The sequence below is a fragment of the Capsella rubella genome, unplaced genomic scaffold (assembly GCF_000375325.1).
Source record: "Capsella rubella cultivar Monte Gargano unplaced genomic scaffold, Caprub1_0 scaffold_3, whole genome shotgun sequence".
Taxonomy (NCBI): domain Eukaryota; kingdom Viridiplantae; phylum Streptophyta; class Magnoliopsida; order Brassicales; family Brassicaceae; genus Capsella; species Capsella rubella.
The window spans coordinates 260554-286954 of NW_006238921.1; the positions used below are offsets into that span (position 1 = coordinate 260554).

The 26401-nt window shown below is 37.4% G+C and overlaps 7 protein-coding genes and 3 non-coding genes across 14 annotated transcripts; 8 read left to right on the forward strand and 2 right to left on the reverse strand.

Moving 5' to 3' along the window:
- The first annotated feature begins 1210 nt into the window (after positions 1 to 1210).
- On the forward strand, positions 1211 to 1288 carry LOC111831761. The gene has a single exon (XR_002834897.1). It is a non-coding gene; the product is annotated as a small nucleolar RNA Z199 (small nucleolar RNA).
- A 130-nt stretch (positions 1289 to 1418) lies between these two features.
- LOC111831754 lies at positions 1419 to 1496 on the forward strand. The gene has a single exon (XR_002834890.1). It is a non-coding gene; the product is annotated as a small nucleolar RNA SNORD18 (small nucleolar RNA).
- Positions 1497 to 1560: 64 nt separating this feature from the next.
- LOC111831763 lies at positions 1561 to 1653 on the forward strand. Its single transcript, XR_002834899.1, has one exon. It is a non-coding gene; the product is annotated as a small nucleolar RNA R64/Z200 family (small nucleolar RNA).
- Positions 1654 to 2225: 572 nt separating this feature from the next.
- LOC17892460 lies at positions 2226 to 3666 on the forward strand. The gene is made up of 4 exons (XM_006298906.2): positions 2226 to 2459; positions 2680 to 2955; positions 3045 to 3333; positions 3627 to 3666. Exons 1-4 carry the CDS (start codon positions 2226 to 2228, stop codon positions 3641 to 3643), a joined length of 816 nt encoding a protein of 271 aa, XP_006298968.2. The 3' UTR covers positions 3644 to 3666.
- Positions 3667 to 4585: 919 nt separating this feature from the next.
- On the forward strand, positions 4586 to 12896 carry LOC17892518 (inositol hexakisphosphate and diphosphoinositol-pentakisphosphate kinase VIP1). Of its 5 annotated transcripts, none has more exons than XM_023786317.1 (31): positions 4586 to 4765; positions 4889 to 5137; positions 5325 to 5384; positions 5660 to 5706; positions 5879 to 5962; positions 6088 to 6151; positions 6289 to 6442; positions 6807 to 6877; positions 7009 to 7113; positions 7396 to 7488; positions 7621 to 7695; positions 7827 to 7912; positions 8083 to 8289; positions 8381 to 8480; positions 8573 to 8643; positions 8858 to 8939; positions 9221 to 9379; positions 9540 to 9582; positions 9697 to 9779; positions 9868 to 9930; positions 10013 to 10087; positions 10282 to 10410; positions 10634 to 10869; positions 10989 to 11033; positions 11131 to 11197; positions 11346 to 11417; positions 11524 to 11765; positions 11872 to 11929; positions 12022 to 12189; positions 12271 to 12345; positions 12433 to 12896. In XM_023786317.1, the coding sequence occupies exons 2-31, from the start codon at positions 5036 to 5038 to the stop codon at positions 12700 to 12702; spliced, it is 3186 nt and encodes a 1061-aa protein (XP_023642085.1). In that variant the 5' UTR covers positions 4586 to 4765; positions 4889 to 5035; the 3' UTR covers positions 12703 to 12896. The 5 variants fall into 5 exon arrangements, with proteins under 5 accessions (XP_023642085.1, XP_023642084.1, XP_023642088.1 ...); XM_023786316.1 differs by having other exon boundaries at positions 4935 to 5137; XM_023786320.1 differs by having other exon boundaries at positions 4935 to 5119.
- Positions 12897 to 13619: 723 nt separating this feature from the next.
- LOC17891247 (receptor-like serine/threonine-protein kinase At3g01300) lies at positions 13620 to 16777 on the forward strand. Its single transcript, XM_006297463.2, has 6 exons — positions 13620 to 14165; positions 14539 to 14876; positions 14960 to 15095; positions 15468 to 15604; positions 15690 to 15813; positions 16047 to 16777. Exons 1-6 carry the CDS (start codon positions 13943 to 13945, stop codon positions 16556 to 16558), a joined length of 1470 nt encoding a protein of 489 aa, XP_006297525.1. The 5' UTR covers positions 13620 to 13942; the 3' UTR covers positions 16559 to 16777.
- Positions 16778 to 17825: 1048 nt separating this feature from the next.
- On the forward strand, positions 17826 to 19347 carry LOC17891200 (hypersensitive-induced response protein 3). The gene is made up of 4 exons (XM_006298203.2): positions 17826 to 18175; positions 18262 to 18382; positions 18499 to 18687; positions 18776 to 19347. Exons 1-4 carry the CDS (start codon positions 17987 to 17989, stop codon positions 19129 to 19131), a joined length of 855 nt encoding a protein of 284 aa, XP_006298265.1. The 5' UTR covers positions 17826 to 17986; the 3' UTR covers positions 19132 to 19347.
- A 214-nt stretch (positions 19348 to 19561) lies between these two features.
- Positions 19562 to 21586, reverse strand: LOC17893716 (mitochondrial outer membrane protein porin 1). Its single transcript, XM_006298123.2, has 6 exons — positions 21426 to 21586; positions 20970 to 21037; positions 20684 to 20794; positions 20472 to 20558; positions 20156 to 20364; positions 19562 to 20069 (listed from the first exon to the last, which is right to left on the reverse strand). The coding sequence occupies exons 1-6, from the start codon at positions 21472 to 21474 to the stop codon at positions 19763 to 19765; spliced, it is 831 nt and encodes a 276-aa protein (XP_006298185.2). The 5' UTR covers positions 21475 to 21586; the 3' UTR covers positions 19562 to 19762.
- Positions 21587 to 22494: 908 nt separating this feature from the next.
- Positions 22495 to 24578, forward strand: LOC17893880 (probable pectate lyase 7). Its single transcript, XM_006299876.2, has 4 exons — positions 22495 to 22867; positions 22985 to 23738; positions 23839 to 24084; positions 24173 to 24578. Exons 1-4 carry the CDS (start codon positions 22674 to 22676, stop codon positions 24395 to 24397), a joined length of 1419 nt encoding a protein of 472 aa, XP_006299938.1. The 5' UTR covers positions 22495 to 22673; the 3' UTR covers positions 24398 to 24578.
- An 821-nt stretch (positions 24579 to 25399) lies between these two features.
- LOC17891651 lies at positions 25400 to 26103 on the reverse strand. The gene has a single exon (XM_006299526.2). It carries the CDS (start codon positions 26099 to 26101, stop codon positions 25607 to 25609), a length of 495 nt encoding a protein of 164 aa, XP_006299588.1. The 5' UTR covers positions 26102 to 26103; the 3' UTR covers positions 25400 to 25606.
- Positions 26104 to 26401: the final 298 nt, after the last annotated feature.

Consider the following 26401-nt stretch of genomic DNA (forward strand, 5'->3'; position numbering starts at 1 on the left):
CCTTGGCGTCGGAATGAAACTGCTGACCTTTGTAGCGATGTCATTACTAATTAGCAGAGAAATTTTTTTGGTAGCAAAGTTATTTGTTCTATCAATGTTATTTGTGTATGTATGAAAGCTATCGAAAAGTGTTTTATTTTTTTTAGAGTTTTATCCATTTTTGTTTAAAATAAAATAGATAAAATTAGTTGAGTTTAAAATTAGATTTTATCGGATGTTGGATTTACCGCAAACATGCTATAATTAAACTAAAATTTTAAATCAATTCCATGAAGAGTAGATTAGTTTTGATATTTTCTTCCATTAAAGTCGGATCCAATGAAAAATTCAAGCCTCAAAAAGATATAGATTTTTGAGTGTGTAAAACAATTTTAAATTTTCAATAAATACCATAAGCAAGAACTAGTTATTATTAGACAACAAAAGTGATCCCCCAACATTAGACAAGGAAGTTTTGTGCAAGGGAAAACATTACCCGCCGCTCGTGTAATGTGACTTGAAGACAGTGAGTAATAGATAGATCTCCTACATGAAACGATAAGTATATCTCAAGAAGCAACTAGGAATTAAGAAGCATCACCATGCATCTAGCCAACTATTGTACTTTGCAATATATCTTAACCTAACTTTGTAACTTTTATCTGTGTAAGTAGATGCGCAATTGCATCTCCCTATAAGTTTAGCTAAGATTAGTCGTTGGGATTTGGGCTGGGGTTAGGTTTTGGTTTGGTTCCTTGTTTACCAGCTGAATATAATTGGACGCAATTGAGGATGGTTCAGGATTTCAATGGATCAAAAGAAGTTTTGAACATTGGGCCTTATGAAAAGCCCTTACAGCCCATAAGCGCTAGGGTTTCCGCGTAAAACCTTCGATTCGCCGCCGTTGGGGACCTTTATATACAAAACCACACATGGCTGGTAGATTCATCAGCTCTTATCGACGACACAACCTGAGTATAGGGTTCTCTGTTCAACTTCTTTTGTCATATTCAATTGTTTTCTGCTATGTAGATCTTAGAGCATCCTCATTGCAAGGGTTGTTGCACAAATCTTAAGGTAAGATTTGTGAAGAAAAAAACTTATATAAGGATTTTTCTTCACAAATCTTAAGGTAAGATTTGTGCAAGAACCCTTGCAATGAGGATGACCTTAGGTTTTCGAGTTTTGACGTTGGTCTGTCTTGTCTTAAGTCTTGATAATGCAAAAGTTAGATCAGGTGATGAGTAAATACTGCAACAATATGATGGAGAAATCTTCATGATTATTAGTATTTAAGTCTCTGATGATCTAAATCGTTTTAAATCGATCCCCTATGTTCGTACTATCGTCTTCATCGATCTGAGATCTTCTCAATTAGCTCTCCTCTCTCTCTTTTTGTTTTAGTTTTTGTGTGTTTGATTGAAAGGATAAGAAAGAAAGAGATATGATGATCAACAAATTGGTCCGTGTTTCTGATTAACCGTGACCGAAATTTTTCTTAACCAAACTCTGATCTCTTTCTTCTCCTTTATTCGTTTTTGTTTTCCCTTAATTTGGTTTGGTAATAATCTTTATCATCGTCTTCTGCTGTGATGATTTTATGAGAATTCACATGTCAGACTTCAGAGATTCTTGCAATCTATGAGAATAAACTCATATATATCTGAGCAGATGACTAATATTTTTTCCAATGTGTCGCCCACCATTGAAATTTGGCAAGCAGATTGCTCCTTGTTACTGAATCTGGACAACTTACAAGAAGTAGTTTGGTTTGCCGAATAGGCAATCAGGAAAAATATACAAATTAGGAAAGAGTCGGATATCTGTATAATTACATGCATGTATAATTCACAATTATAACAATGTGAAGCTTACTCCATGATACGACAATCTGGCAATGGAGTGACTAAATATAAAACTTTATGAAAAGGGTTCGTAATGAGTTGGGTTGAATGAATCTTATCAACGATCGGTTCTGTTATGGAGAAAGCCGAAAATATTATAACAGAAACTTTTGCCGATAACCATCAGAGCGTCATTAATTTATGACAACAAATGAGGCTTTTTCTGGTAATTCTAAAACACTACCGCAGTCTTCTATAATGTTTGAATATCTAAAATAAAATTAACAATCAACCAAAAACATGACAAGAAACATTTATACCTACGTCAACAAAAGAATTTTAGATCCATTCACTTTTGTCTCTCCTAATTATTGATTATTTTTGTTCGTCTGAGTCGGGGTGATGGAGATATTCCGAAAGGCAGCGATTGTACGGCTCCGTAGCCACAACGAAAAATTCCTAATCGCCGATGAAGACCAAGAATCCGTTTATCAAGACCGTCGTGGCACAACTAAAAACACCCGATGGACTGTTGAGATCGTTCCTGGATCCAATGTGATTCGTCTTCAAAGCTGTTATGGCAAATACCTTACCGCCACTAATATTCATTTCCTCCTTTGTGCCACCGGTAAAAAGGTATCTCACTGGGAGACGGATCAAATCCAAAATTAGGTTTTTTAAAGATTTCTTGAATTACAAGGCATCCTAATCCCTGCATAATATTTTTACCAACTTTTGACTGCAAATCTCAATGTTTAGCGACAAGAAAACCCATTACCAAACAAGAATATACATAAACGGGCTCTTTTAAACTCTTGCTAAAGAAGCCGTGTTACAATTGTTTTGTGAACCAAAGGTACTTCAAACTTTACCGGGAAAGTTGGATTCATCGGCGGAGTGGGAACCCATATCGGACAATGGTATACATGTACGGTTCAAGAGCCGGTACGGACAATATCTAAGGGCAAACAAAGGCGTGCCACCATGGAGAAACTCTATCACCCACGACATTCCTAGCCGCACGGTCACGCAAGATTGGATCATGTGGAGTGTTGACGTTCTCCAAATTCGAGTTACCAAATATGATGATGCAGAATCCACCCATACTTCTTCCACATTTTCACGGATTGAGGTAATATATGCACCACTAGACATTACCAAAAAAGTATAAGAAACATAATTAGTAACCTTTACTGATTGATGTTAAAACTACATGATCAGTCAGACGATTCAATTACGGTGAGTTTGCCACTAAAATCCGAAGGAAGGCTAATATATTACGGGATTGGAGATGATGGTGGGAACATAAACAAGGAAATAGGAGAAAAATCAATGGTGTTCCATGGAAGTGAGCTAACAGAACTAAAGAAGAAACTAGAGGAAGAAACAGAGATGGAAGATGTCATGATTTGCTGTAGAAACCCTTTGAACGAAAAGCTTTGTCCTCTTCAACTGCATCTTCCTCCTAACAACGCAACAATGCACATCATCGTCCTTCCTTCTTCTTTCGGTAACAAAACTTATATCTCTTAAAAATTACTTTACAATCGAGGATTCCATTTTCCAGTCTAATTTAGTGTGTCGAAACAAGGTTCTTGATTATTCGACTTATTTTGTTGTTGTTTCGAATCTCAAAGTTGAAATCTGACATGCGACACATATTTTCTTGAAAGTCTCATTATTCGTCTAAAACAGCACATATTTTAATCATCCCAAGGTTAATTATTCTTTTAATGTCTAAGTACATATAATAGTATAATTATGTTACTGATTTTTCTTCATATTTCTCTTTTTCTTTTGCAGAGATTGTTGACAAGTGATAGTGATATTCCAATTACAACCAACTAGAGAAGAAGTTATAAAGTTTTATATCTTGTTACGAAGAAAGAAATCCTTTTGAAGATACTCTTCTTGTTCATATTTCTTTGTAATTGATATATAGTTGATACGTCAAAGAAAAGTATTTTGTATATACTTACTTTGTTCTATTCGTTTTATTTGCCAATATCGAAATTGATATAATAAGTTACCAAGCTAGGATTCAAATCGAAATGTATACCTAACGAATTAGTAGTTGGTAGTAGAGATTACGATAATTTCTTAAAACTACAAAAGTCAGGAAAACCTGAAAATGACACCTATCGTGTTTTGGTTGGAACCTTTTTGGGAACAAGAAAAGTTGGAAAGCAACCAAAAGCTAAATTACTTAAATTTGCTCTTTTTACTGCATATTCTCGAATCCTACTAGATCTTATCCTTCCACACCATATTTTGTTGTTGTTTTTGCTGTTACATAGGCTGAACCAAATTTAAATAGAATACGAAAACATAATAAGACATATACCTTTATAATGTAACATGGATGGACGACACAATGGACCATGTGATAGTATATATTTTTCAAAGTAGTTTGTAAATAATAACATTTAATAGAAATATAGTAGTATCATTATCATCAATCAATTCATTATTAATATATTTGAGCTCAACCACAATAATGATCTAAGGACATCCTCAATGCAAAGGATCTTAGGGGGTTTTTACCCTAAGATTTGTAAAGAGGGTACCTTATATATTATACCCTCTTTGCAAATCTTAGGGTGAAAAACCCCCTAAGATCCTTTGCATTGAGGATGGTCTAACGTAGGTCCAGTCTCGGACCACGGATGCTGACTAGTTTTTGATTCATTTAAGTTGTTTTTGATTAATTTAAGTTGTTTAACGCAACGGCCTATGACGCATGTATGTCTTTTTTTTTTTTTTTTTCCTCTCTCTCTCTCCTCGTGTGTGCTTCACCGCTCCTTGAAAGATATTTTTTTAATACGAGTATATATTTTTCTCACCCAATATCTTTCTGATTTTTTTTTTTCACTTTCTTCGCAAGCATTATCGCTATAGCTCTCCTCTGCCTTGTGAGCTCTGTGATCACCATTGTTTTACTGGTAAGCTTCTCTCCTCCTCTGTGCTTTCTTCCACTGTGTTTTAGTTACTGCGGATTTGTTCGTTTCCATTCATATAAATAGCATCGTTGGACACTGACGAGATTTAGTTATTATCTGTGTCAGTGAATATTTGTTTGTTTGTTTGATTTTGTGAATCTGCGATTTAAAGAGAGAAAACGTCACTTGTGTGAAGCGAAGAATAGGAGCTGGCCAAAAAAAAAAGAAAGAAAGGTATATACAAATAGTAAGAGAGAGAGAGAGAGAGAGAGGATGGAGATGGAAGAAGGAGGAGTAAGTGTTGGTGGTGGTGGTGAGAAGAAGATAAAGATTGGAGTCTGCGTCATGGAAAAGAAGGTGAAATGCGGCTCCGAGGTTCTGTTTCCTTTTTTTTTTTTTTTGTTTTGTGCGTTTGCTGTTCGTGTTTCGCCTTTTCTACTGACCAACAACAGATTCGGATACTGTTTATATATGTTTTCCAGCTCTCTTCATTCTGATAACACGGTTAGTTTCTTTTAACACTATGTGTTCTCTCGCTCATAGATTGTTTCTTTGTTTGTAGGTTTTCTCTGCTCCCATGGGGGAAATTCTAGACAGACTCGAGTCCTTTGGTGAATTTGAGGTACCTTCCTTATATTCACTGCTTTCTCTTTTGAATCACCCAAGAGCAGATTGTTTTTTTTATTGCAATGACCAGTGTTGCTTTTGTGATTCTTGGGCCAATGTTATTGGAAGATGCTCCTGAGTAAACTTTTTTGCCTTTCCGAGCTGTTGGCATTAGTCTGCCTAACAACTTTTATTCACGCTTTGTCTTTGTAGATTCTTTGGTATATTCCATTTCAATCCTCTTTTATGAATTATCTCTCATGGACACTTTTGTTGCTACTTTATCCGCAGATCTTACATTTCGGGGATAAAGTTATACTTGAAGATCCCATAGAAAGGTATGCTGGACGACTTAGAGCTCAGTTTTGGCTTTTTACTTTCTTGTACTATCGTTTATTCCGGTTATGCATGATTCTTTATTAGTTTATTAGGATAAAGTGTTGTTGAATATATTTCAAGTACAAAGTATATTCTGGAATCATAACTTTACCACAAGGTTTGCTGTTTCAGTTGGCCCATTTGTGACTGCTTGATTGCTTTTCATTCCTCTGGATATCCTCTTGAAAAGGCTCAGGCATATGCTGCTTTAAGAAAGTGAGTTCTACCTTTTCATTTCTCGCTCTTGCCTCAATAAAAAAACCTGTCTTACCTTAGTTCTTGGTGAAAAATTATATGAGTTTGGCTTCTGAGGTGTGATGTTTCGATCTTCTGTTATGCAGGCCATTTTTAGTGAATGAACTTGATCCGCAGTATCTTCTTCATGATCGCCGGAAGGTGTATGAGGTAAGCATTGTAAACTCAATATAGTTGGTTCTGTGCACTTTGGATAATTCTTCAAAGTGGTTCAGCGCTAGTGACAAAGAAGAGCTGCCTACTATCTCCATTTACTAATAAAAAGATTTACTTATGTGCATCTACAGCACCTTGAGATGTATGGCATCCCAGTTCCTAGGTATGCTTGTGTCAATAGAACGATACCAAATCAAGACCTTGATTATTTTGTCGAGGAAGAAGATTTTGTTGAGGTCAATGGTGAGCGCTTCTGGAAGCCATTTGTGGAAAAGCCTGTCAATGGTGAGCTTGCCTCTGGCTCTCTTCTCACTGGAAACTTATTAGCTATCCATCCATTAGCTCAAGTCGAAATTTCAAACATAATCATAGAAGTTTTCTCTATTTCTTTGATATTTGATTACAAAAAAATTTCACCTTTTTGAAAGTTGTAATCGATCTCTATCTTCTTCTATGCGGGATGTAACTAATAGAGTTACCTGAAATTGGTTGAGTGTGTTGATCTGTTTCTTCCAGCAACTAATTTGAATATAATCAAAGGCTGTTTTCTCATTAATGTAATTGGTTGTTATATGATACTGGATATCCTAGTGGTTAGCAGATCTGTTTAATTATCGGCTAACAATTGACATTCTTTATGCGTGTATAGGAGATGACCATAGTATAATGATATACTACCCTAGCTCGGCAGGTGGTGGCATGAAAGAATTGTTTCGCAAGGTACTGCGTCATTTTTAGCAGAACTTATATGCTCTGTATTGAACTGGTTATTTTTCGTAATAATCTATTGTATTTCTCGGATTAAATCCTTTTCTGCTTCATTTACTTTGTTTGTTCCCAATTTACTGTAGATTGGGAACCGATCAAGTGAATTTCATCCTGACGTCAGAAGGGTAAGGAGAGAAGGTTCTTATATATACGAGGAGTTTATGGCCACCGGAGGAACTGATGTCAAGGTTGGGATCCTTTTCCATCTACACGTTTTTCGATATGTTCATTCTCAATCCCATCTTTTGGACAACTTTTACCTTTCTGAGAATACTTTTGTACAGTTACTTGGTATCAAGTGTTCTCAGTGCAGAAGGTTGCCATGCAATTGTCCTATGTTTTTTCTGCTGGCATACATATTATAGTATATGCTTGCTGCATGAATTTCCGCGAGCTTATGTGAATCCTATTGCTGTGCACGAACTTAGCTTTCATGAGTTCTCAACTAACAATCTTCCTGGTATACACAGGTCTACACAGTGGGTCCTGAATACGCACATGCTGAAGCAAGAAAGTCGCCTGTTGTAGATGGTGTTGTCATGAGGAATACAGATGGGAAGGAAGTATGTCTCCAAATCATTTCCCAACAGTTACATATATGGAACCTAATATACCTCATTTTTAAAGGGCTACATTGCCCATGTTTCGTAAAGGTTTAGATTTTGATCAGTATTTTATTTTAATCTATTGAACAGGTAAGATATCCAGTACTGCTTACACCTGCTGAAAAGCAAATGGCTAGAGAAGTTTGCATTGCATTTAGGCAAGCGGTAAATTGGAATCCAATTCTTTGGCTCTCGTTATGTCTTACATGGCTGTAATCCCTTATAATGGTCGTTAGGAATTTCGTGCAACGACATAGTAATTTCTTCAAATTCTTCAAACAATTTCACATTTCCAGGTCTGTGGATTTGACCTTCTACGATCTGAGGGCTGTTCATATGTTTGTGATGTAAATGGATGGAGTTTTGTGAAGAACTCATACAAGTAAGCTAGCATTCAACTCTGTCTTATCTTCTGTTCTGGCATAAATGATGCCAGATAGTTATGAACCTCGTTCTTATTTTCTGTGTTCAACGTGGAATGCTGAAATAGATTTTAGACTGGCATGCTGTTACTTCTCTCTTAAAATATTCACAAATCTCTTGTACTGGAAGGTATTACGACGATGCTGCTTGTGTGCTAAGGAAAATGTGTTTGGATGCAAAGGCTCCTCATCTTTCATCGACTCTTCCTCCCACTTTGCCATGGAAGGTGAATGAACCTGTACAACCTAATGAAGGACTTACTCGCCAAGGAAGTGGCATCATCGGCACTTTTGGGCAGTCAGAAGAGCTACGTTGTGTCATTGCTGTTGTTCGACAGTATGTTCTAGCGTATAATCACCTGTTCCTTTTATCCTTCTCTCTGTTTAGCCATGATCTGAGACGTGTTAAACTTTTTTTTGCATGAAAGTGGAGATAGAACTCCCAAACAGAAAGTGAAACTAAAAGTTACAGAGGAAAAACTATTGAACCTAATGTTGAAGTACAATGGTGGAAAGCCAAGAGCTGAGGTGAGAGGCTCAGGACTTCCTAGTTCCTGTCATCAACTTCATCTTGCCTTGATTAATTTGCTTATACTATGTCAATTTTTGCCCTTTTTCAGACCAAACTTAAAAGTGCCGTCCAGTTGCAAGATTTATTAGATGCTACAAGAATGCTAGTTCCCCGTACAAGGTAGAACCCTGAACTTACTTATTCTGTTATTCGTCTCTTGTTACCAAAAACATGTCCAATGCAGCATTTATCTTCCCTAATAATTAGTAACATTATGTCTGTCCCATCAATTTTTTCTTAGAAACATAGTAGCATGCTTAGTTTACTGCTGTAGTAATTGTGTTTTCCGTTGAAATCTGGTAGAATCTTATGGTCTTCCTTTTTTTATCTTTAGACCAGGTCGTGAAAGTGATAGTGATGCAGAAGACCTTGAACATGCTGAGAAGCTTCGGCAAGTCAAAGCAGTTCTTGAAGAGGTTGTGTGTCTCGACATATTTGTTATTTTCCCGTTTCTATGTGCTGCATTCTTTGAAATCAAGTTTCATGTCACTGGAGAGGATATAGTCCTAGGAAGAATTACATAATAACTGTTCTGGATTTAACTTCACGGCCAGCTGCTGTTACTGTCATAGGTTCTTGTTTTTGGCTATACGGTGACTTGATGTTAAGATATATCTGGGAATTTTGTACAGGTTCTGTTTGGGAGTGGCTTTTCCTCTGTAACCCCTCCCTCATATGATTGAACTTTGATATGCAGGGTGGACATTTCTCGGGTATATACAGGAAGGTTCAACTGAAGCCGCTGAAGTGGGTTAAAATACCAAAAAGTGATGGTGAAGGCGAAGAAGAAAGACCAGTAGAGGCCCTTATGGTTCTGAAATACGGTGGTGTTTTAACACACGCTGGTAGAAAGCAGGTACACTACTACCATTCAGTATCAGAATATAATATAATATACATTGCAAAATTCGAGGTTTTTGTTGCTAAATAAAGGTATCTTATCTACACAACTGCAGGCCGTTGGTGTATTCTTGTCTAATTTTTTTTTTTTTTTTTTATGTGTGCTTCGTCTGCAGGCAGAAGAACTTGGTAGATACTTTCGAAACAATATGTATCCAGGTGAGGGAACTTGATCTACTTTTATTTGTTACTTTCTATCTGAATCACTTTTTTGACTTGTGATGATCAATACCTTTTCTAAGTATTTAGTGATTAAATCGCATATGATTGCAGGTGAAGGGACTGGTTTACTTCGTCTCCATAGTACATACCGTCATGACCTTAAAATTTACAGCTCTGACGAGGGACGTGTTCAGGTACAGCTTTACGCTTTTAGTAGTGAAGATGATATTCAGCTTTTGAACATATACGACAAGCTTCAATACCTATTTGCATTGTTGACAGATGTCTGCAGCGGCTTTTGCTAAAGGCCTGCTCGACTTAGAAGGCCAGTTGACACCAATCCTGGTTTGCTCTATTTCTCTCACTGAGATCTCGTGGTGCTTTGCAATGTCATATGATCACTAATTTTCTTATATTTTTTCTCTAGGTTTCTTTGGTTAGCAAGGATTCTTCCATGTTGGATGGTCTTGATAATGCCAGCATTGAAATGGAAGCGGCTAAGGTTTGTCCCTTTGTATGATGATTAATGAGCCATCTTTATTGTGCAACTCGTCTGAATCATTTGCTTGTGGCCAACAAGATCCAATCTGTTACTAAAAGACCTTACTATTTTCTAGAAGGGGATATAAGTAAAGCCTCCTCAAATGATTTTTTGGACTAGTTTAACAATTTTGGTTTCTCTACTTGCTTGCCCAGGCTAGATTAAACGAGATTGTAACGTCTGGAACAAAGATGATAGATGAACATGTCTCCTCTGAAGAATACCCTTGGATGACTGACGGAGCTGGACTGCCTCCTAACGCTCATGAACTCTTACGTGAATTGGTACTCACACTTTTCCATCATATATTAGCTTATTGCTAATGTGTAAGAGATCACCAACCATTTCTGAGTTTGTTTGCACAACACCGTTATATTGCTTTGTGCACTGAGTGCATTCATCTTATTTAACAGTTGATTTTATCTTCCATTTTCTCCCTCGTACAAGTGATTGCTGGAGTCTAGAAGATAAATTCTTAATGTATTGAATTACTTTGCAAATAATTAGGTGAAATTAACTAAGAATGTGACTGAGCAAGTAAGACTACTTGCAATGGATGAAGACGAGAACCTCACTGAGCCATATGATATAATTCCACCATATGATCAAGCAAAGGCCCTTGGGAAGACAAATATTGACAGTGATAGGATAGCTTCTGGATTACCATGTGGTAGTGAAGGGTTCCTTCTGATGTTTGCTCGGTGGATAAAACTCGCAAGGGATCTCTACAATGAAAGAAAAGAGTAAGTTTATCATCGGATTTGGATCTAGCTATGCTTTGAGTTAGTAATGCTTCTCAAATTTTTATCTTTCTTTCCGGTAGAGTTTTGTGAGTGGCACTGATAGTTGAGTTTAATTGCAGCCGATTTGACATCACACAGATTCCAGATGTATATGATTCATGCAAGTAAGTTTTGTGTTAAGTGTTGTTGGCGTATCCCTAGACTTACACCTAGCTTTATTTACTTGTTTCTTTATATGCTGTTATGTGTTATTCTCACCAGGTACGACCTGTTGCATAATTCCCATCTCGATCTAAAAGGATTAGATGAACTCTTCAAGGTTGCACAGGTAAACAAACTGAACTTCTCTTCCCTTGTTCCTGAAACTTTTATTAATAGTCTGCGTGATTGAAACTATGACTTTTCTTGATACATCTTTATTTTGCATGCATGGTTGGCTGACTGTGCTCACTTATAACTAAGTTATGTGGTTGCAGTTGCTTGCAGATGGTGTCATCCCAAACGAGTATGGCATCAATCCACAACAAAAGCTTAAAATCGGTTCAAAGGTGACAATTTCTAGCTACATGTAGTTATGTTCCTCTCTCAGACTTTTTTTTCAGAGGATCTCACAACTAATTAAATCTATAATTTTTGTTTCCATTAAAACCAAAGATTGCTCGTCGCTTAATGGGGAAAATCTTGATTGACTTGAGGAATACTCGAGAAGAAGCAATGAGCGTTGCTGAGCTGAAAGAAAGCCAAGAACAAGTCTCATTGTCATTATCTGCGTCCCAAAAAGAAGATAGAAATAGTCAACCAAAGCTTTTTATCAATAGCGATGAACTGAGACGACCTGGCACAGGTGATAAAGATGAAGATGATGATAAAGAAACCAAATACCGATTAGATCCAAAGTAATAGTCCTTGGCTCTTTGCTTTCCCTACCACTCTTATATACTGTCCTCGGTTTCAGAATTTTACTCGAGTGTTATCTACTAATTGCTTTTCATTGCGTTTTAGGTATGCAAATGTGAAGACACCTGAACGCCATGTGAGGACTCGACTGTACTTCACATCTGTAAGTTTCCTCCTTACTACATTGCTTGTTTAAAAGTATGTCCTTGAGTGAAAACTAATATGTTTTTTTTTGCGTTGTACGAACTGGAACAGGAATCACATATTCATTCGCTGATGAATGTCCTTCGATACTGTAACCTGGATGAATCACTTCAAGGAGAAGAAAGTCTCATCTGCCAAAACGCCTTGGAACGTCTTTGTAAAACTAAAGAACTTGATTACATGAGTTACATTGTCCTACGGCTATTTGAGAACACTGAGGTTCCCTTTCTCTCTCACATCATATGCTTTCAACATATGCATGGCCTTGATCAGTTTCTGAATCCATAAAATTTGGTGCAGGTATCACTTGAAGACCCGAAGAGATTCCGCATTGAACTTACATTTAGCCGTGGAGCTGACTTGTCTCCATTAGAGGTAAGAGCAATTTAAGGGTTATTGTTTTTTTTGTATAACTAATTAAGGGAACAGTTTGAAAATACTAACTGTTGTGACAAAATGCAGAATAATGACGACGAGGCAGAGTCGTTGCTAAGGGAACACACACTTCCAATAATGGGGCCAGAGAGGCTGCAAGAGGTTGGTTCATGTTTAACCCTCGAGACGATGGAGAAAATGGTTCGTCCTTTTGCCATGCCGCCAGAAGATTTCCCTCCGGCGTCAACTCCGGTTGGTTTCTCCGGTTACTTCTCCAAAAGCGCGGCGGTGCTAGAGCGTCTGGTTAACCTATTCCACAACTATAAGAACTCATCATCCTCTAATGGAAGGACCTGAAGGGCAGAACAAACCGTTTTTACTGTCTTATGTTTTTGGTTTGCTACTTAAATTTGCTCATGCTTTGTTTTGTGCAGTTTCTTTCTTCTAGTCATCTTATTATTTATCTTTCAAGTCCCAAAGATGCTAGAAAATGAAATGGAATATAGCTGTTGTTTCTTTATTCAGCATTACTATATGGTACTAGACTCGTATATATATATATAGTCAAAATAGTTGAAAGGGACTTGTGCAGTTGGGTTTGAATAAAGATATGATTACATGGAACATGAATGAGTCACCCGTGACGTTCTATAAATGAGCACTGTTTTTTAAAAATTTCTTTCAAGTATCATCATCTTAGGCAATCCTATTACTTTACATGTAACATAAACTGATATAGAGAGATGGGAATTGTTTTGCCCAATCACCGAATTTTTTAAGAAAACAATATAATGATTTTGTCATTTTCCGTAAAAACTAATTAACAAAAATCAAAAAATGTTTAAGTTTCACTTGTATCGAAAAAGAAGAAAGTGAAAATAAAAGCAATGTGATTAGGGAGGAGCTTCTTTTCGAAAGAAGCACAGATAAATTAAATGTTACATCATAATCATCTCTGTAGAATCTCAATAGATTTTCTACTTGTTTTTATTTGGTAAAATCTAAAAACATGAAGAAAAAGTAATAAATGTGATATAATTTTTGGTAAGAAATTGATTGTAAAAGAACAAAATTAAGAATAATGATTATTATATGTAAGAAAATTAACAATAGGAATAAATGTCCGTGAATAATTAATTACTTTGAGGAATAATGGAGAAAGGAAAGAAAAAAAAGAGGGTGGGGATACGAAATATGCGTTTTGTAACTGTTGTTGTTGAGAGAGAGAGAGAGAGAATGGGGCATGTGTTTGTTTGCTAACTCTCTCTCTCTCTCTCTTGCCCGCTTAGCTGCCCGTCTCTTCTTCTTCTCTCTCTCTCTCTGCACATCTCTCCACAGACATCAATTCCCTTTTTGACTAAAGTTACGCCACCTCCCCTCCCCTCCTTTCTTCCTTTCTTTTTTCTTTCCTACAAGTGAATCTTACTACAACAACAAGAACTGGGATTGCTCTCTCTCTCTCTCTCCCTCTCTCTCTAATTCGCTTGGATTTTGTAGGGTTTCTGTTCTTGTTTCCTGGTCTGATCAAGTTCCGTCCTTTTTGTTGTTGTTGTTGTCGTCTTTCTCGAGTATCACTGGTTTTTGGGGAGGGGGAGAGATGGATTTAGATTCTATCAAAGTTATGGAGAATTGGCAATCGGAGAAAGCTAATGAGAGCGACAAGAAGAAGAAGAGGAGGAGGAAGAAGAAGAACGCCAACAATGTCAGGAACAGTCAATGTGATGAACCAAATGGCTGTTGGGTCAAATTTAGGTTTATGGTTTGTTGCGTGCCTTCTACATCAGACGTTGATAGCTCTCTCTGTCTCTCTTCAACCACTGGTATCCCCCCCCCCCCTATTCTTTTCTCTCTTTCTGCAATTCCAGCTCCTTGTAGGTTTTTCAGTGCCGTTGAGTTCATAAAAACCTTTCCTTTCACATTATATCTTCTTAACTTTTGTGGATTCTTGTTTCTATATTTGTCACATGACTTATGTTTCCCACCTAGGGTTTTTTCCCCCATTTGACAAACTTACAGCAGAACCTGAAATGTCTTTGTGGTTGGTTCACCTAACTTTGAGGATTTCAGCTAAACCAATTTGAAATTGATTCCTTCTCCTTTTGCTTTGAAGCTCTAGTCATGTTGCCTTCTTGAGATTTGTAGCAAGGACTATCGGATGGTTTTGTATTGACTTTTTTTTGTTTTGCTTAACAGAGGGAAGTAAGTCCGCTACTGTGAAATCAAATGATCAACCGGTTGGCCCTGTCTCTTCTACAACTACTACTAGCAATGCAGAAAGCTCTTTGTCCACTCCAATGATCAGTGAAGAACTTAAGATCTATTCTCACCTTAAGAAGTTTACTTTCATTGATCTCAAGCTGGCAACTAGAAATTTCAGACCCGAAAGTCTTCTCGGAGAAGGTGGGTTTGGTTGTGTCTTTAAAGGGTGGGTCGAGGAGAACGGAACTGCTCCTGTTAAGCCTGGCACTGGCCTCACTGTCGCTGTCAAAACCTTAAATCCTGATGGACTTCAGGGTCATAAAGAGTGGCTTGTAAGATCTTTCCTTCTGTTTTTTTTTTCCATAACTGTTAAAACTGAGCTTACAACTAAAGGTTCCTGTATGTGTGTTTGCAGGCTGAGATTAATTATCTCGGTAATCTTCTCCATCCCAATCTTGTTAAACTGGTGGGTTACTGTATCGAAGATGATCAAAGGCTGCTGGTTTATGAGTTTATGCCCCGAGGAAGTTTGGAGAATCACCTTTTCAGAAGTAAGGAAAACCTTATATTCTTTTCCCGCATGTTAAATTCTTTCCTTTTTTATGTTTTCGATTTGGAACAAGTTTAAAGATGTTTCTGCTCCATATTGGAAAAGTTGGAACCTTTAGACTCTATATAGCTAAAGTTGGAACCCTAGACTCTATATAGCTAAAGTTGGAACATTGGTACCTAGTGCAATTAGATTGTTTATATTGCTTGATTATATTAAACCACGAATCAATAAATCCATTGTTCTAGTTTTAAGATTCTTTGGTGTATAAAGTGTGTATAAAAGGGCATAATGCTTTTGTATGATTTATCTTCTCAGTTATAATTGATGTTAAATCTTTTCTTTGTGAACTAACTTGTGCTTCCTATTGAAGGGTCGTTGCCTCTTCCATGGTCAATTCGAATGAAGATTGCATTAGGTGCTGCAAAGGGTCTCAGTTTCCTTCACGAAGAAGCTCTAAAACCGGTCATTTATCGAGATTTCAAAACCTCAAATATTTTATTGGATGCAGTATGTTTTCCTCTCCTCTAAATCAACATCTATATATGTACGTCTGTTTCGTTGCCTATAAAGTCTAACCATTTCCCAATTTCAGGACTACAATGCTAAATTATCAGATTTTGGTCTTGCCAAAGATGCTCCTGATGAAGGCAAAACCCATGTGTCTACTCGAGTCATGGGCACCTATGGTTACGCTGCTCCCGAGTATGTAATGACTGGTAAGTCTTGTTTCGGTTTTGCATTTCATTCACTCCTCTGCTTATTCCTTCTCTGTATGGTTGACTATAGAAAGTTAGAAACTGAGTTGGACACGGCCCATTTGATACATATACATCAAAATGTTCATTAATTTTCTTTTGTTGATGCAAAGTGGTACCATGGTGAAACGGGCATCAGTTTTGTTTACTTTGAGATTGTATGTATAACTACTGTCCTCTTTTTTACTCCTTAGGCCACTTGACATCAAAAAGCGATGTTTACAGTTTTGGTGTGGTTCTTCTTGAAATGCTGACTGGTAGAAGATCTATGGACAAAAACCGACCAAATGGTGAACACAACCTGGTTGAATGGGCGAGACCACATCTGCTGGACAAAAGAAGATTCTACCGGCTACTTGATCCGAGGCTTGAGGGTCATTTCTCCGTGAAAGGGGCCCAAAAAGTGACGCAGCTTGCAGCACAGTGCCTAAGCCGTGACTCCAAAATAAGACCGAAAATGAGTGAAGTGGTGGAAGTCCTGAAGCCTCTCCCACATCTCAAGGACATGGCTAGCACGTCTTACTACTTCCAGACTATGCAAGCAGAACGTTTGAAAGCTGTGTCAGGGTCTGGGTCGGGTCGTGGATTCGGGTCAAGAAACGGGCAACCAGTGTTTCGGACTCTGTCCAGTCCTCATGGCCAAGCTGGTTCCTCACCTTATCGTCATCAGATTCCGTCTCCTAAGCCTAAAGGTGCAACTACTTAGATTATATATTGCACTTGCACTCTCAAGCAAACGTCTTTATTTTTAACAGATGTAAAAAACCGATCTAGAAGATATTCTTAACCGGATGATGATTTTAAGGAAAGGCAATTTTTAAAAGATTTGTTCCGAAGACGATCGATCCCAAAGTTGTACGTACGTCTATTTACCTTTTGTGGCGTTATGTTTCTTCGTCTATTGTATAAATTGTTTTTATGTATTATTATTATTTACAATTACAAGTCGTTTTCACTTTTCACAGTCGCTTCACCAATACGCAACATCTATCTTATCAATTACGACTACTACTACTACTACTAGTATAATAAGATACCTACGATGTATCAATCAACAAAAGTATTGGAAAATGTTTAGGTGACATTTTTGCTTTGAAAGTTTGAATTTGTATCCTCTTTATGAGTTTTTTTTGGACTTATCTACTTTGTCCCTTCACATAGACAATCGAATTATTAAAATACAAGAAACAAGAAACATGTCATTATGACAACTTTCCATACGTGAAAATTATTATTCAATTTCTCAAAACTGGGAAAAAGATCCATTTTCATGCGAGCCGCAAGGACCAACGACTTTTATTTCAAAAGAACTTATAGTATGTATAGTTTAAACAATTAATTTGATCAAAAAAAAAAACAATTAATTTGCTTACTTTTTGTCGAATTTTGTTTGATTTGAATATTTCTTGCTTAAACTTTTATCAAATACTAGTTTAAAACATTACATACATACTAGTAGTAATACATTCAAGTTCAACTATTAAAGATTAATGGACCGTTCCAACTTCCAAGTATCCAATCCATCCAAAAGTTGGGTAATCCCCTCCACCTTTTCCCAACAAATACAACTTAATGATATTCAAACAAAATACTATATATTATAATATAACAACAATCTTTTTAATTTTTAATTATCAAGAAACCATACGAATAACAGCTATATAATAGAAGAGACCACATTGTTAGTTTTTGTATTGGCATATCTTAATAATTGTTCAATTGTGACATTTTCTTTGACTTTTCAAATAAATGTTAATCTCCCTCTCTAGTCTCTTACATTGCAAAATGACATATAAAAGGACATTTTATTTTTGCTTTAAACCCAAGTATAAATCTAACCAAAAAGAAGTATCTATCAAGTTTAATAATCTCCAAGATATAATAATAGTACTCAACCCTTGGATGAAAATGTCACACAACTGAATATCTTATAATTAAAAAGGAAATTTCCGAGGAATGTTATTACATGACATCTTGGCATGATCATCTTCTTCATCTTATCTATATAGATACCCCTCCTGCGACTTTCCTCTATTCCACAAACTTACACACAGAGAGAAAGAGAGACAAAGGCAAAGATAAAAGAGGCTGAAACATATAGAATCTTCAATTCTTACTTGTTTGTAAGATTTTAATGGGGAATCTTTTCTGTTGCGTGCTTGTGAAGCAATCGGATGTGGCGATCAAGGAGAGGTTTGGCAAATTCCAAAAAGTTCTTAATCCAGGTCTCCAGTTTGTTCCCTGGGTCATCGGTGATTACGTCGCCGGTACGCTAACTCTCCGTCTCCAGCAACTCGATGTTCAATGTGAAACCAAAACTAAGGTAAGTAACATATTTCTAAACACACATTTGTAATTTACAAATCTCCTTCCTCTTCTAATTTAATTCATCTTTTGACTCTGAAACAGGACAATGTGTTTGTGACAGTGGTTGCATCCATACAATACAGGGTCTTGGTTGACAAGGCAAGTGATGCTTTTTACAGACTCAGCAACCCAAACACCCAAATCAAAGCCTACGTCTTTGATGGTATCTTCTTCTTTGTCCTTCTCGATACAGAGTATTATTATAAGTTGTTGTCTAGGAAAGTGATAAATATTTTTCCGGTCAAATGATTGATTCTTGTCTTGTTTCTGGGGTCTCAGTGATCAGAGCATGTGTTCCAAAACTGAACTTGGACGATGTGTTCGAGCAGAAGAATGAGATCGCCAAATCAGTGGAAGAAGAGCTAGACAAAGCCATGACTGCTTATGGTTATGAGATCCTTCAAACCCTAATCATCGACATCGAGCCTGATCAACAGGTTAAACGTGCCATGAACGAAATCAACGCCGGTAAGTCCCCAAATCTGAAAACCCTGTTGAATACTTTTTTAGTTAGTATTTGGTTTTAAAATCTCCAAAAACAAAATGATTGTTGCAGCGGCGAGGATGAGAGTGGCTGCGAATGAAAAAGCAGAGGCTGAGAAAATCATTCAGATCAAGAGAGCAGAAGGTGAAGCTGAGTCGAAGTACCTGTCGGGGCTCGGAATCGCTCGACAGAGGCAAGCGATCGTGGACGGTCTGAGAGACAGTGTTCTAGGGTTCGCCGGAAACGTGCCAGGGACGTCAGCGAAAGATGTGTTGGACATGGTGATGATGACTCAGTACTTTGACACAATGAGAGATATCGGAGCAACCTCCAAATCCTCGGCGGTGTTTATCCCTCACGGTCCCGGCGCAGTTTCTGACGTGGCAACGCAGATACGAAATGGATTATTACAGGCCAACAATGCCTAGTAGACGACAGAACATACTCAAGTCAAATTTGTCTTCGTCTTCTTGTCTGTATTGTATCTTTTTAAAGTTAATTAATGTAACGGTGTGCTGATTGTGATTTGTCATCTTGTACCCCTATCTCTTTCGTTTTGTGTGACTACAACAAACGCTTGTATCCGATATCCTCTGTACTTGTATGTATCTTAATATTTTATACCATAAATTTTCACTTTGCGACTTGCGAGAGAAAAATCAAATCATCGAGTCCGGTGGACTTTGCGGCTACTACCAAGTTTTACCTTATCGACAAAACGCGTGGGCCTGAAACGAAGCCCATCTCATTCAACTCTCTGGTCCACTTACTTGACGCACATAACCATCTGTGCGCAGTTTTCATACCTGGAGGCTGAAGCTGTAGCTGAACCGAGTGATAGAGAAATTAAAAGAGAAATTAAAAGAGAAACAAAAGAGATTTTTTTTTAAGGGTTTCACCACATCCATCTCAAGATGATCCTTTTTCAAAGTTTTATTCTTCTACAATCCAACAAGAAAATGGGAAAGATCAGTAGTAGCCATGAGCCAAGCAGAGCAAAACAGAACGTAGAAAGAAACTAGTTAAAAAGCTATAGCAACTTCTTCTTCCATCTCAGTTTCAAGGCTTGAGTGCGAGGGCCAATCCAACTCTAGCATTCTTGTCAATGGCCTTTGTGTCGACTTCTCCGGAGATTGTGAAGAATGACTTGGGCCTCCACTCATGTTGAATGAGTGCACTGGCAATGCCCGCACTATTGACACGTGCTTTCACAGAGGTCAAGGGGTCAAGCGAGTGCTGTGTTCCCACAGTTATGGTGTTGTCTTTGCTAGAGAACTTGTGGCTCACTTCTGCTCCAACCGCGGTGTTGAAAAGCGGGTTCACAATGTGATAGTACGACGCATTCAATAGATCGCCTTTCTCATTCCTAACAAGCAGAAAAATATAAGGGTATTAGAAGAAATCAATGAGAAAACCTTATTTAATCCAAATGTCGCACTAAAAATCACTTACACGGTAAGGGAGGCAATTAGGTCATCCTTGGTGAAGCTTAAACCAGCATTGATCTTGGTGAAATTTCCAGACTTGGTGTCAAATGAAACATCTGTACCAACAGCCAAGACATTGGTGCCAATAACACCAGAGAAGTTGACAGTTGGGTTCTGAGTCAATCCCATGCTAGTGCTGATACCAGCGTAGTCATGCAAGTATTGCAGCTCAATCTGGTCAAAAGATGAAACAGGATAAAAAACGTGAAGCTAACTCTCAACTGATGAAGCCTGAAAACTATGCAAAGACAAATGTTTGTGTAGTTATCACAACACAATACCTTGCCAGAATTTTGGTCAGGAGCCTTGAAGCTGAAGATTGACTTCAGTCCGGGTGCAGCCTCATCAACCGTGGCAGTGATCAGGACCTGAAACCAAAACACACAAAATTATAAGGTGAGTAATCCAGCAAACAAAGAGGAAACTATAACTCAAATTACAAAAAGAAAAAAAAAAGAAAAGGAGATGACATTGGGTAGAGGTATGTACTTACGGTAGAATCAGTGCAAACTTTGAAATCAGTAGTAACATTCTTTTGCCTGGATTGAAAAGCTACATCTCCCAACAATAGGTCACCTTTCTTAGTTCCGGATGAGGTGATGGCCTACAAAGAAAGAAGTAAATGGCAATGCTGATTTCAACACATATCTCACAGACGTAAACTGAAAGCTAATCAGTAAGACAATAGTAGAAGCACACTCGATTCAATTACAAACCAATCATCTAGAAAATAAAATCTCAGAGAGAGAGTGAAAAAAACAAGAAGTGAAGAAACTTACAACACCGGCAGGAGAGTAGGTGGTGATACTGAATTTCTGGTCGCTGTTGTGATCCCTGTAAAGAAGATCTGCAAGTACACAACAATTAGACATACAACGCTAAACATAAGAGACAGAGGGAGAGAGAGAGATTACAGTATTGAAATTGACAATCAAAGCAAAGCAGACCAACGATGAACAAATCGAAACCAAATTCGAGGGAAGACGAGTGAAGGGGACAGGGAGATACTCAATATATCAGCACCGATAATAATCGAAATCCATCACATTTGAGTCTCTCTTTCCGATTGAAATCTACGCATGCATCTAGATGAAAAAAAGTCTCGAAGAGAAGAACAAAGGATTCATAAAATGATAAGAAATTTCAGGAAGCCATAGACAAACGGAACCCTAATTAGATCGTCTAGGGCACAAACAGTTTCAATTCAACGAACGAAAGAGAATAAAATAAAATACCTCTGGCTTTTTTGCCGATTTCGGTGTAGAGACCAGGACCTTTCACCATTGTTGCTTCTCTGTGGAAGGAAGAAAGAAAGTTCGAGGAGGTTCGAATCGGAACAGAGAGAGAGACAGAGCTTGGGGGAGGAGATGTGTGGGGGGCGTCGTCTCTCCAAGTATAAGAGATTTGATAGAAAACCCTAATTTTTATTTTATTTTATTAAAAAAAATATATTTTTCCCTGATTAATCTCAGAATAGAGTTTTTTTTTTCCTGTTAATCAAGCAAAATTCTATGAGCCGTAGGATGGAGACTGTCTGCTTCAGTTTTCCTTATCCACAGCCGTCCATTCTATTTATTTATTCCCCTCTGACCAATACTAAAATAAAATACTCCTAGTATCTCCTCCGGACCTCCAGTATCAATCATCTATCTATTAAGCGGCGTCGTTTCCTTTCCTCTTCAGTTTTCTTACCTCGCATAAAAATGAGGAAATCGTTTAATTTTTTCCCCATTAAATTGTCACTCATCTTATTTAACTACTCCAAGAAACAAGATTAGTACAAAACATAAACTATTACGACGTGAAATTAAAGGCTCACCGATCACTTACAAAAATGTCTTTCCGAGGTAAGTCAACGAAATTACTAGGATTCAAAAAAAAACAACTTCAAATTCCAGACAAATCATGATTTATTATTGATTGATTCATATACAGATTTTTAGGTCAACAACAACTATGCCTTTTTTTGTTGACAATAACTAGTATTCTAGCTGACAGGACAGTGCCTTCAAAATGCATGAATGCGAATTAGAAAGTGATTGTTTGTGTTGCTAAAATCAGTTGGAAAGCTTGGCAGACCAAATATAGAAAAGAAACAAAACAAGGGGGGAAATGGGCAAATTCAATACTTGAAAAGAAGAAACAAAGAAACCTGTCCACAAGTAATATATGGTGGCGTCCCATACATAACGGACAAACTTTCTAAATATAGCTAGAAGTCAACTTTTCTTTTCAACTTTTCATTATATTATTTAAACACCAACCTTGACGTTTCTCAAACTTCGCAATACGATTCATCTACCCAAAATAAACAGGCTTTAGGCCAAAACTCAAATAACCACCTAAAGCCATGTTTAAAGCTTAGCAGTTCTCCATATATATTTCAATATATATATATATATATATAAAGATTACCCCTTTAAGAAAAAAAATATTTAATATAAAAATTGTTTTCTGTGTGAAAAAAGGGGTAATCATATTCAATGGAGACGGCTAGGCTTTTGAAGTTAGTGTGTGTGATTTGTATTGCCAGTTTCATTCCGACCATACGAGCCAATGTTCCCGAGACCGATGAGTACTGGGTAAATAAGGCCAACGAAGCTCGTAAACATACCCTTATGGCTTATCATCCTGATCCTTATGATATCGTCGACCACTTCCACGAGCGTCATTACGAGTAAGCCCGTTTTATATGTTTTTGCATTCGACCCGATTTGTTCTAGTTCAAACTTCACAAAAGGTTTAGGAATTTGGGCTCATACAATGGTTTTTTTGGTTTGGTGTATATCTTCAGCAACTCTACCGATGTCGAAGAGACCGAGGAAGACAAGGCGGTCGATTCTGCGGAAGAGGAAGACATTGAGATGATTTCTAGTCCGACAAACAGCACAAGGCGCAGCCTAAGCGGTAAGCGCAGGGGAAGAGGAAAATGGAGCAAGCTAAGGGGACCTTGCACCGCAAGCAACCCCATTGATAAATGCTGGCGTTGTCAGCCCGACTGGGCCAAGCGTCGCAAGAAGCTCGTTCATTGCGTCCGTGGGTTTGGTTACAAGGTCACGGGAGGCAAACGCGGTCGCATCTATGTGGTCACGAGCCCCAGAGACGATGATACGGTGAACCCTAGACCTGGGACACTACGTCACGCTGTGATACAAAAAGAACCGCTCTGGATCATATTCAAGCACGATATGAGCATTAGGTTAAGCCAAGAGCTGATGATTGCTAGTCACAAGACGATCGATGCTCGTGGCTCTAACGTGCACATCGCATATGGTGCGGGTATCACGATACAGTACGTGCACAATATCATCATCCATGGGCTTCACATCCATCACATTGTGAAAAGCAGTGGCGGGTTGATAAGAGATTCGATCAACCACTTTGGACAAAGAGGACAGGCTGATGGAGATGGGATCTCCATCTTTGGGGCAACCAACATTTGGCTTGACCACATTTCTATGTCCAGATGCCAAGATGGCCTCATTGACGCTATAATGGGCTCAACCGCAATCACCATCTCTAACTCTCATTTCACCCATCACAACGATGTGAGCTTTTCACCATAGGAAACCCTAATTAATTATAATTGATGAAAACTCAAGCTAACTAATTAAATGAACATGTCATGTTTGTGGGTTTTGTCTATAGGTGATGTTGCTCGGTGCACAAGACAACAACCAGGATGACAAGAAGATGCAAGTCACAGTGGCTTACAACCATTTTGGTAAAGGACTTGTGCAGAGGATGCCTAGGATCCGATGGGGATTCGTCCATGTTGTCAACAACGACTACACTCATTGGGAGCTTTACGCCATTGGAGGTAGCCAAGGTCCTACCATTCTCAGCCATGGAAACCGTTTCATCGCTCCTCCTCACAAACCCCATTACAGAGAGGTACGAAACATTAATTTGTAGGGCGTGCATCAAATCTTGAGGTTAATTTTTGTAAAGCTAATAGAAACATGTGCCCCTATATATATAGGTGACAAAGAGGGATTACGCTTCAGAAGGTGAATGGAAACACTGGAACTGGAGATCCGAGAAAGATTATTTCTTGAACGGAGCACACTTCAGAGAGTCTGGAAATCCTCATTTCAAGTGTTCGCACTCTAGGCAACAGATGATAAAGCCCAAACATGGTGTCGCGGTTTCAAAGCTTACCAAATACGCCGGAGCATTGGATTGCCGGGTCGGAAAAGCATGCTAAAATATATATAAAGCTCACTACTACTTTTTTCTCTTTGTATCCTAGGCCTATATTTCTCTTATTTATATATGAACTGACAAAAAAAGAATCATGGGGAAAGAAATGGAAATTATTCTTAAAAATTATAAAAGTCTCTGTGTAAAGAATATATGCGAAACGGCTGGATACTTTGTAACTCTAATTTGTTTGTGTATGTTTTGATTGTGCTCGTTCATTTTTTCCTTCTTTTTGTGCAAATATGAAATACCAATTAAAAACATAGAATTAAGGTGATCGATTAAAAACAAACAAATTTTAAGACTTGACAAAATAAGCATATCATGGTAGCTAGATTCAAAAGAATCGCTCTCCAACGTACATTCCCTAAACCAAAGAAATTTATATTACATTGCATTTGTATATATATACCAAATAATAATTTTAACTGCAGAGGATATGATTGATTAGTGTTCAGTGACGAAATCTTACTGAAACGTTAAAAATCTATATTAATATTTGCTATGTTTGAAATTAATTATCTATCATGGTCATATTTAACAATATCATTAAAACATGTGCGTGAATGACGAAAAAGGCACAACCAAGATAAATAATCACAAATAACACACAGGTAAGTGTTTGTGGATCATACACAAAATAAAACAATTACGCTAAGATATTGCTGATATTGTCGAAGATCTCAGCATTATTATTTAAAACTATTTTCTCTAAAATCAGCGATTATTTTTATTTATTTATTTTTGGTAATCATAGTAAAGAGGATAAATACTAGGTAAATTAAATACTCAATAATTTTTCCAAATACATATGATTATTTTGCGTGAATTTTCCAAATATGATTTGTTTTGTTATGTATGTTTAACAAAAAAAAAATTCTCATTATGCGTAATATTTTCAATTTTGAAAATCGAAATATGACATTTAAAAATATGATGTCAGTTTAATGTCAGTTTCATGGGAATATACAGTATGCGCTACTAATTCGTTAGACGATGACGATATAATATTTAATGATTAAATTGGACATGCTCAAAGATAGTGTAGTTACTAATTACAAAAAGATTCGTTACACTACAATCATCATAACCATTGATACATACATGTAGATATGCGTCTGGTGTGTGTGACGAGATTTTTATTTTGTTAATTAATGAAAAAAAGGTTACTAGATGATTATGGTAATTAAATATTGCTGATGATTCTCTGGTTCTAAGTTTTCTTGAGCAACTTGACAATGCGTTTAACGGTAGACATGAACTCTTTCTCCTTCTCCGGAACCACCGAGTGATAAGCATTCTCCTTCCATGCTCTGTAGAAGAATGATTCTTTCTCAACGAATATGTTTGCTTCGTTGGTGTTGTACTTCCCGTTCTTGAGAGAATCTGATATTTCATCAAGCAGCGATTCACATTTCACCAGAGAGCTCAATTCGCTTTTCATATCACCAGTTGATTCCTTCTTCAACGTTTTCAGCTCCCCAAGCATCTTCTTGGCCTTCTCAATTTCCTTTAGGAGATTTTTTTTGGACTCTTCTTTCATGACTTCTATTTCTTCTTCTCCTTTTAATTTTTTCAGGGTCTCGGGTTTTACATCGCGGAGCTTCACTAGCTTCACGTCTCTCGCTGCAGCTTCCTCGATGTTGCATCCCAATGCGATGACTAGAGCCACAATTAGGCCTGACAGTACAAAAGATTTATGTGCCATTGTATTATTGTTTCAAGTTGAAGGCAAGTTAATCTTCCAGCTGCCTCAAATATATGAGGGGAAAGAAACTTTTATTTCGGTGGTAGCCCTTTACGCGAAATACATTATCCAAAAGTAGAAGGTTAAATTTGATGTTTTTTATAGGTAAATTTCTATTAATATATAAAAATTTTGGATTACCTGACTTTAGAAAATATTTTTGTGGATAACCAAAGAAGGTTGAGGAACCAATTACGTACATACTATTATTAGTCACAAATAATGGTATAAGATACCCCAAAAAACAAAACAAATGAACTC

Coding starts and splice junctions, on each gene's coding strand:
- LOC17892460 (XM_006298906.2), top strand. CDS start 2,226: ATGGAGATATTCCGAAAGGCAGCGATTGTACGGCTCCGTAGCCACAAC. Junction 2,460..2,679: donor TTTGTGCCACCGGTAAAAAG/GTATCTCACTGG, acceptor TGTGAACCAAAG/GTACTTCAAACTTTACCGGG. Junction 2,956..3,044: donor CCACATTTTCACGGATTGAG/GTAATATATGCA, acceptor CTACATGATCAG/TCAGACGATTCAATTACGGT.
- LOC17892518 (XM_023786317.1), top strand. CDS start 5,036: ATGGAGATGGAAGAAGGAGGAGTAAGTGTTGGTGGTGGTGGTGAGAAG. Junction 8,290..8,380: donor GTCATTGCTGTTGTTCGACA/GTATGTTCTAGC, acceptor TTTGCATGAAAG/TGGAGATAGAACTCCCAAAC. Junction 11,198..11,345: donor AACTCTTCAAGGTTGCACAG/GTAAACAAACTG, acceptor ATGTGGTTGCAG/TTGCTTGCAGATGGTGTCAT.
- LOC17891247 (XM_006297463.2), top strand. CDS start 13,943: ATGGATTTAGATTCTATCAAAGTTATGGAGAATTGGCAATCGGAGAAA. Junction 14,166..14,538: donor CTGTCTCTCTTCAACCACTG/GTATCCCCCCCC, acceptor TTTGCTTAACAG/AGGGAAGTAAGTCCGCTACT. Junction 14,877..14,959: donor AGGGTCATAAAGAGTGGCTT/GTAAGATCTTTC, acceptor GTGTGTTTGCAG/GCTGAGATTAATTATCTCGG.
- LOC17891200 (XM_006298203.2), top strand. CDS start 17,987: ATGGGGAATCTTTTCTGTTGCGTGCTTGTGAAGCAATCGGATGTGGCG. Junction 18,383..18,498: donor CAAAGCCTACGTCTTTGATG/GTATCTTCTTCT, acceptor CTGGGGTCTCAG/TGATCAGAGCATGTGTTCCA. Junction 18,688..18,775: donor CATGAACGAAATCAACGCCG/GTAAGTCCCCAA, acceptor TGATTGTTGCAG/CGGCGAGGATGAGAGTGGCT.
- LOC17893716 (XM_006298123.2), bottom strand. CDS start 21,474: ATGGTGAAAGGTCCTGGTCTCTACACCGAAATCGGCAAAAAAGCCAGA. Junction 21,038..21,425: donor AATCGGCAAAAAAGCCAGAG/GTATTTTATTTT, acceptor GTGTACTTGCAG/ATCTTCTTTACAGGGATCAC. Junction 20,070..20,155: donor CTAATTGCCTCCCTTACCGT/GTAAGTGATTTT, acceptor TCTGCTTGTTAG/GAATGAGAAAGGCGATCTAT.
- LOC17893880 (XM_006299876.2), top strand. CDS start 22,674: ATGGAGACGGCTAGGCTTTTGAAGTTAGTGTGTGTGATTTGTATTGCC. Junction 22,868..22,984: donor TTCCACGAGCGTCATTACGA/GTAAGCCCGTTT, acceptor GTATATCTTCAG/CAACTCTACCGATGTCGAAG. Junction 24,085..24,172: donor ACAAACCCCATTACAGAGAG/GTACGAAACATT, acceptor CTATATATATAG/GTGACAAAGAGGGATTACGC.
- LOC17891651 (XM_006299526.2), bottom strand. CDS start 26,101: ATGGCACATAAATCTTTTGTACTGTCAGGCCTAATTGTGGCTCTAGTC.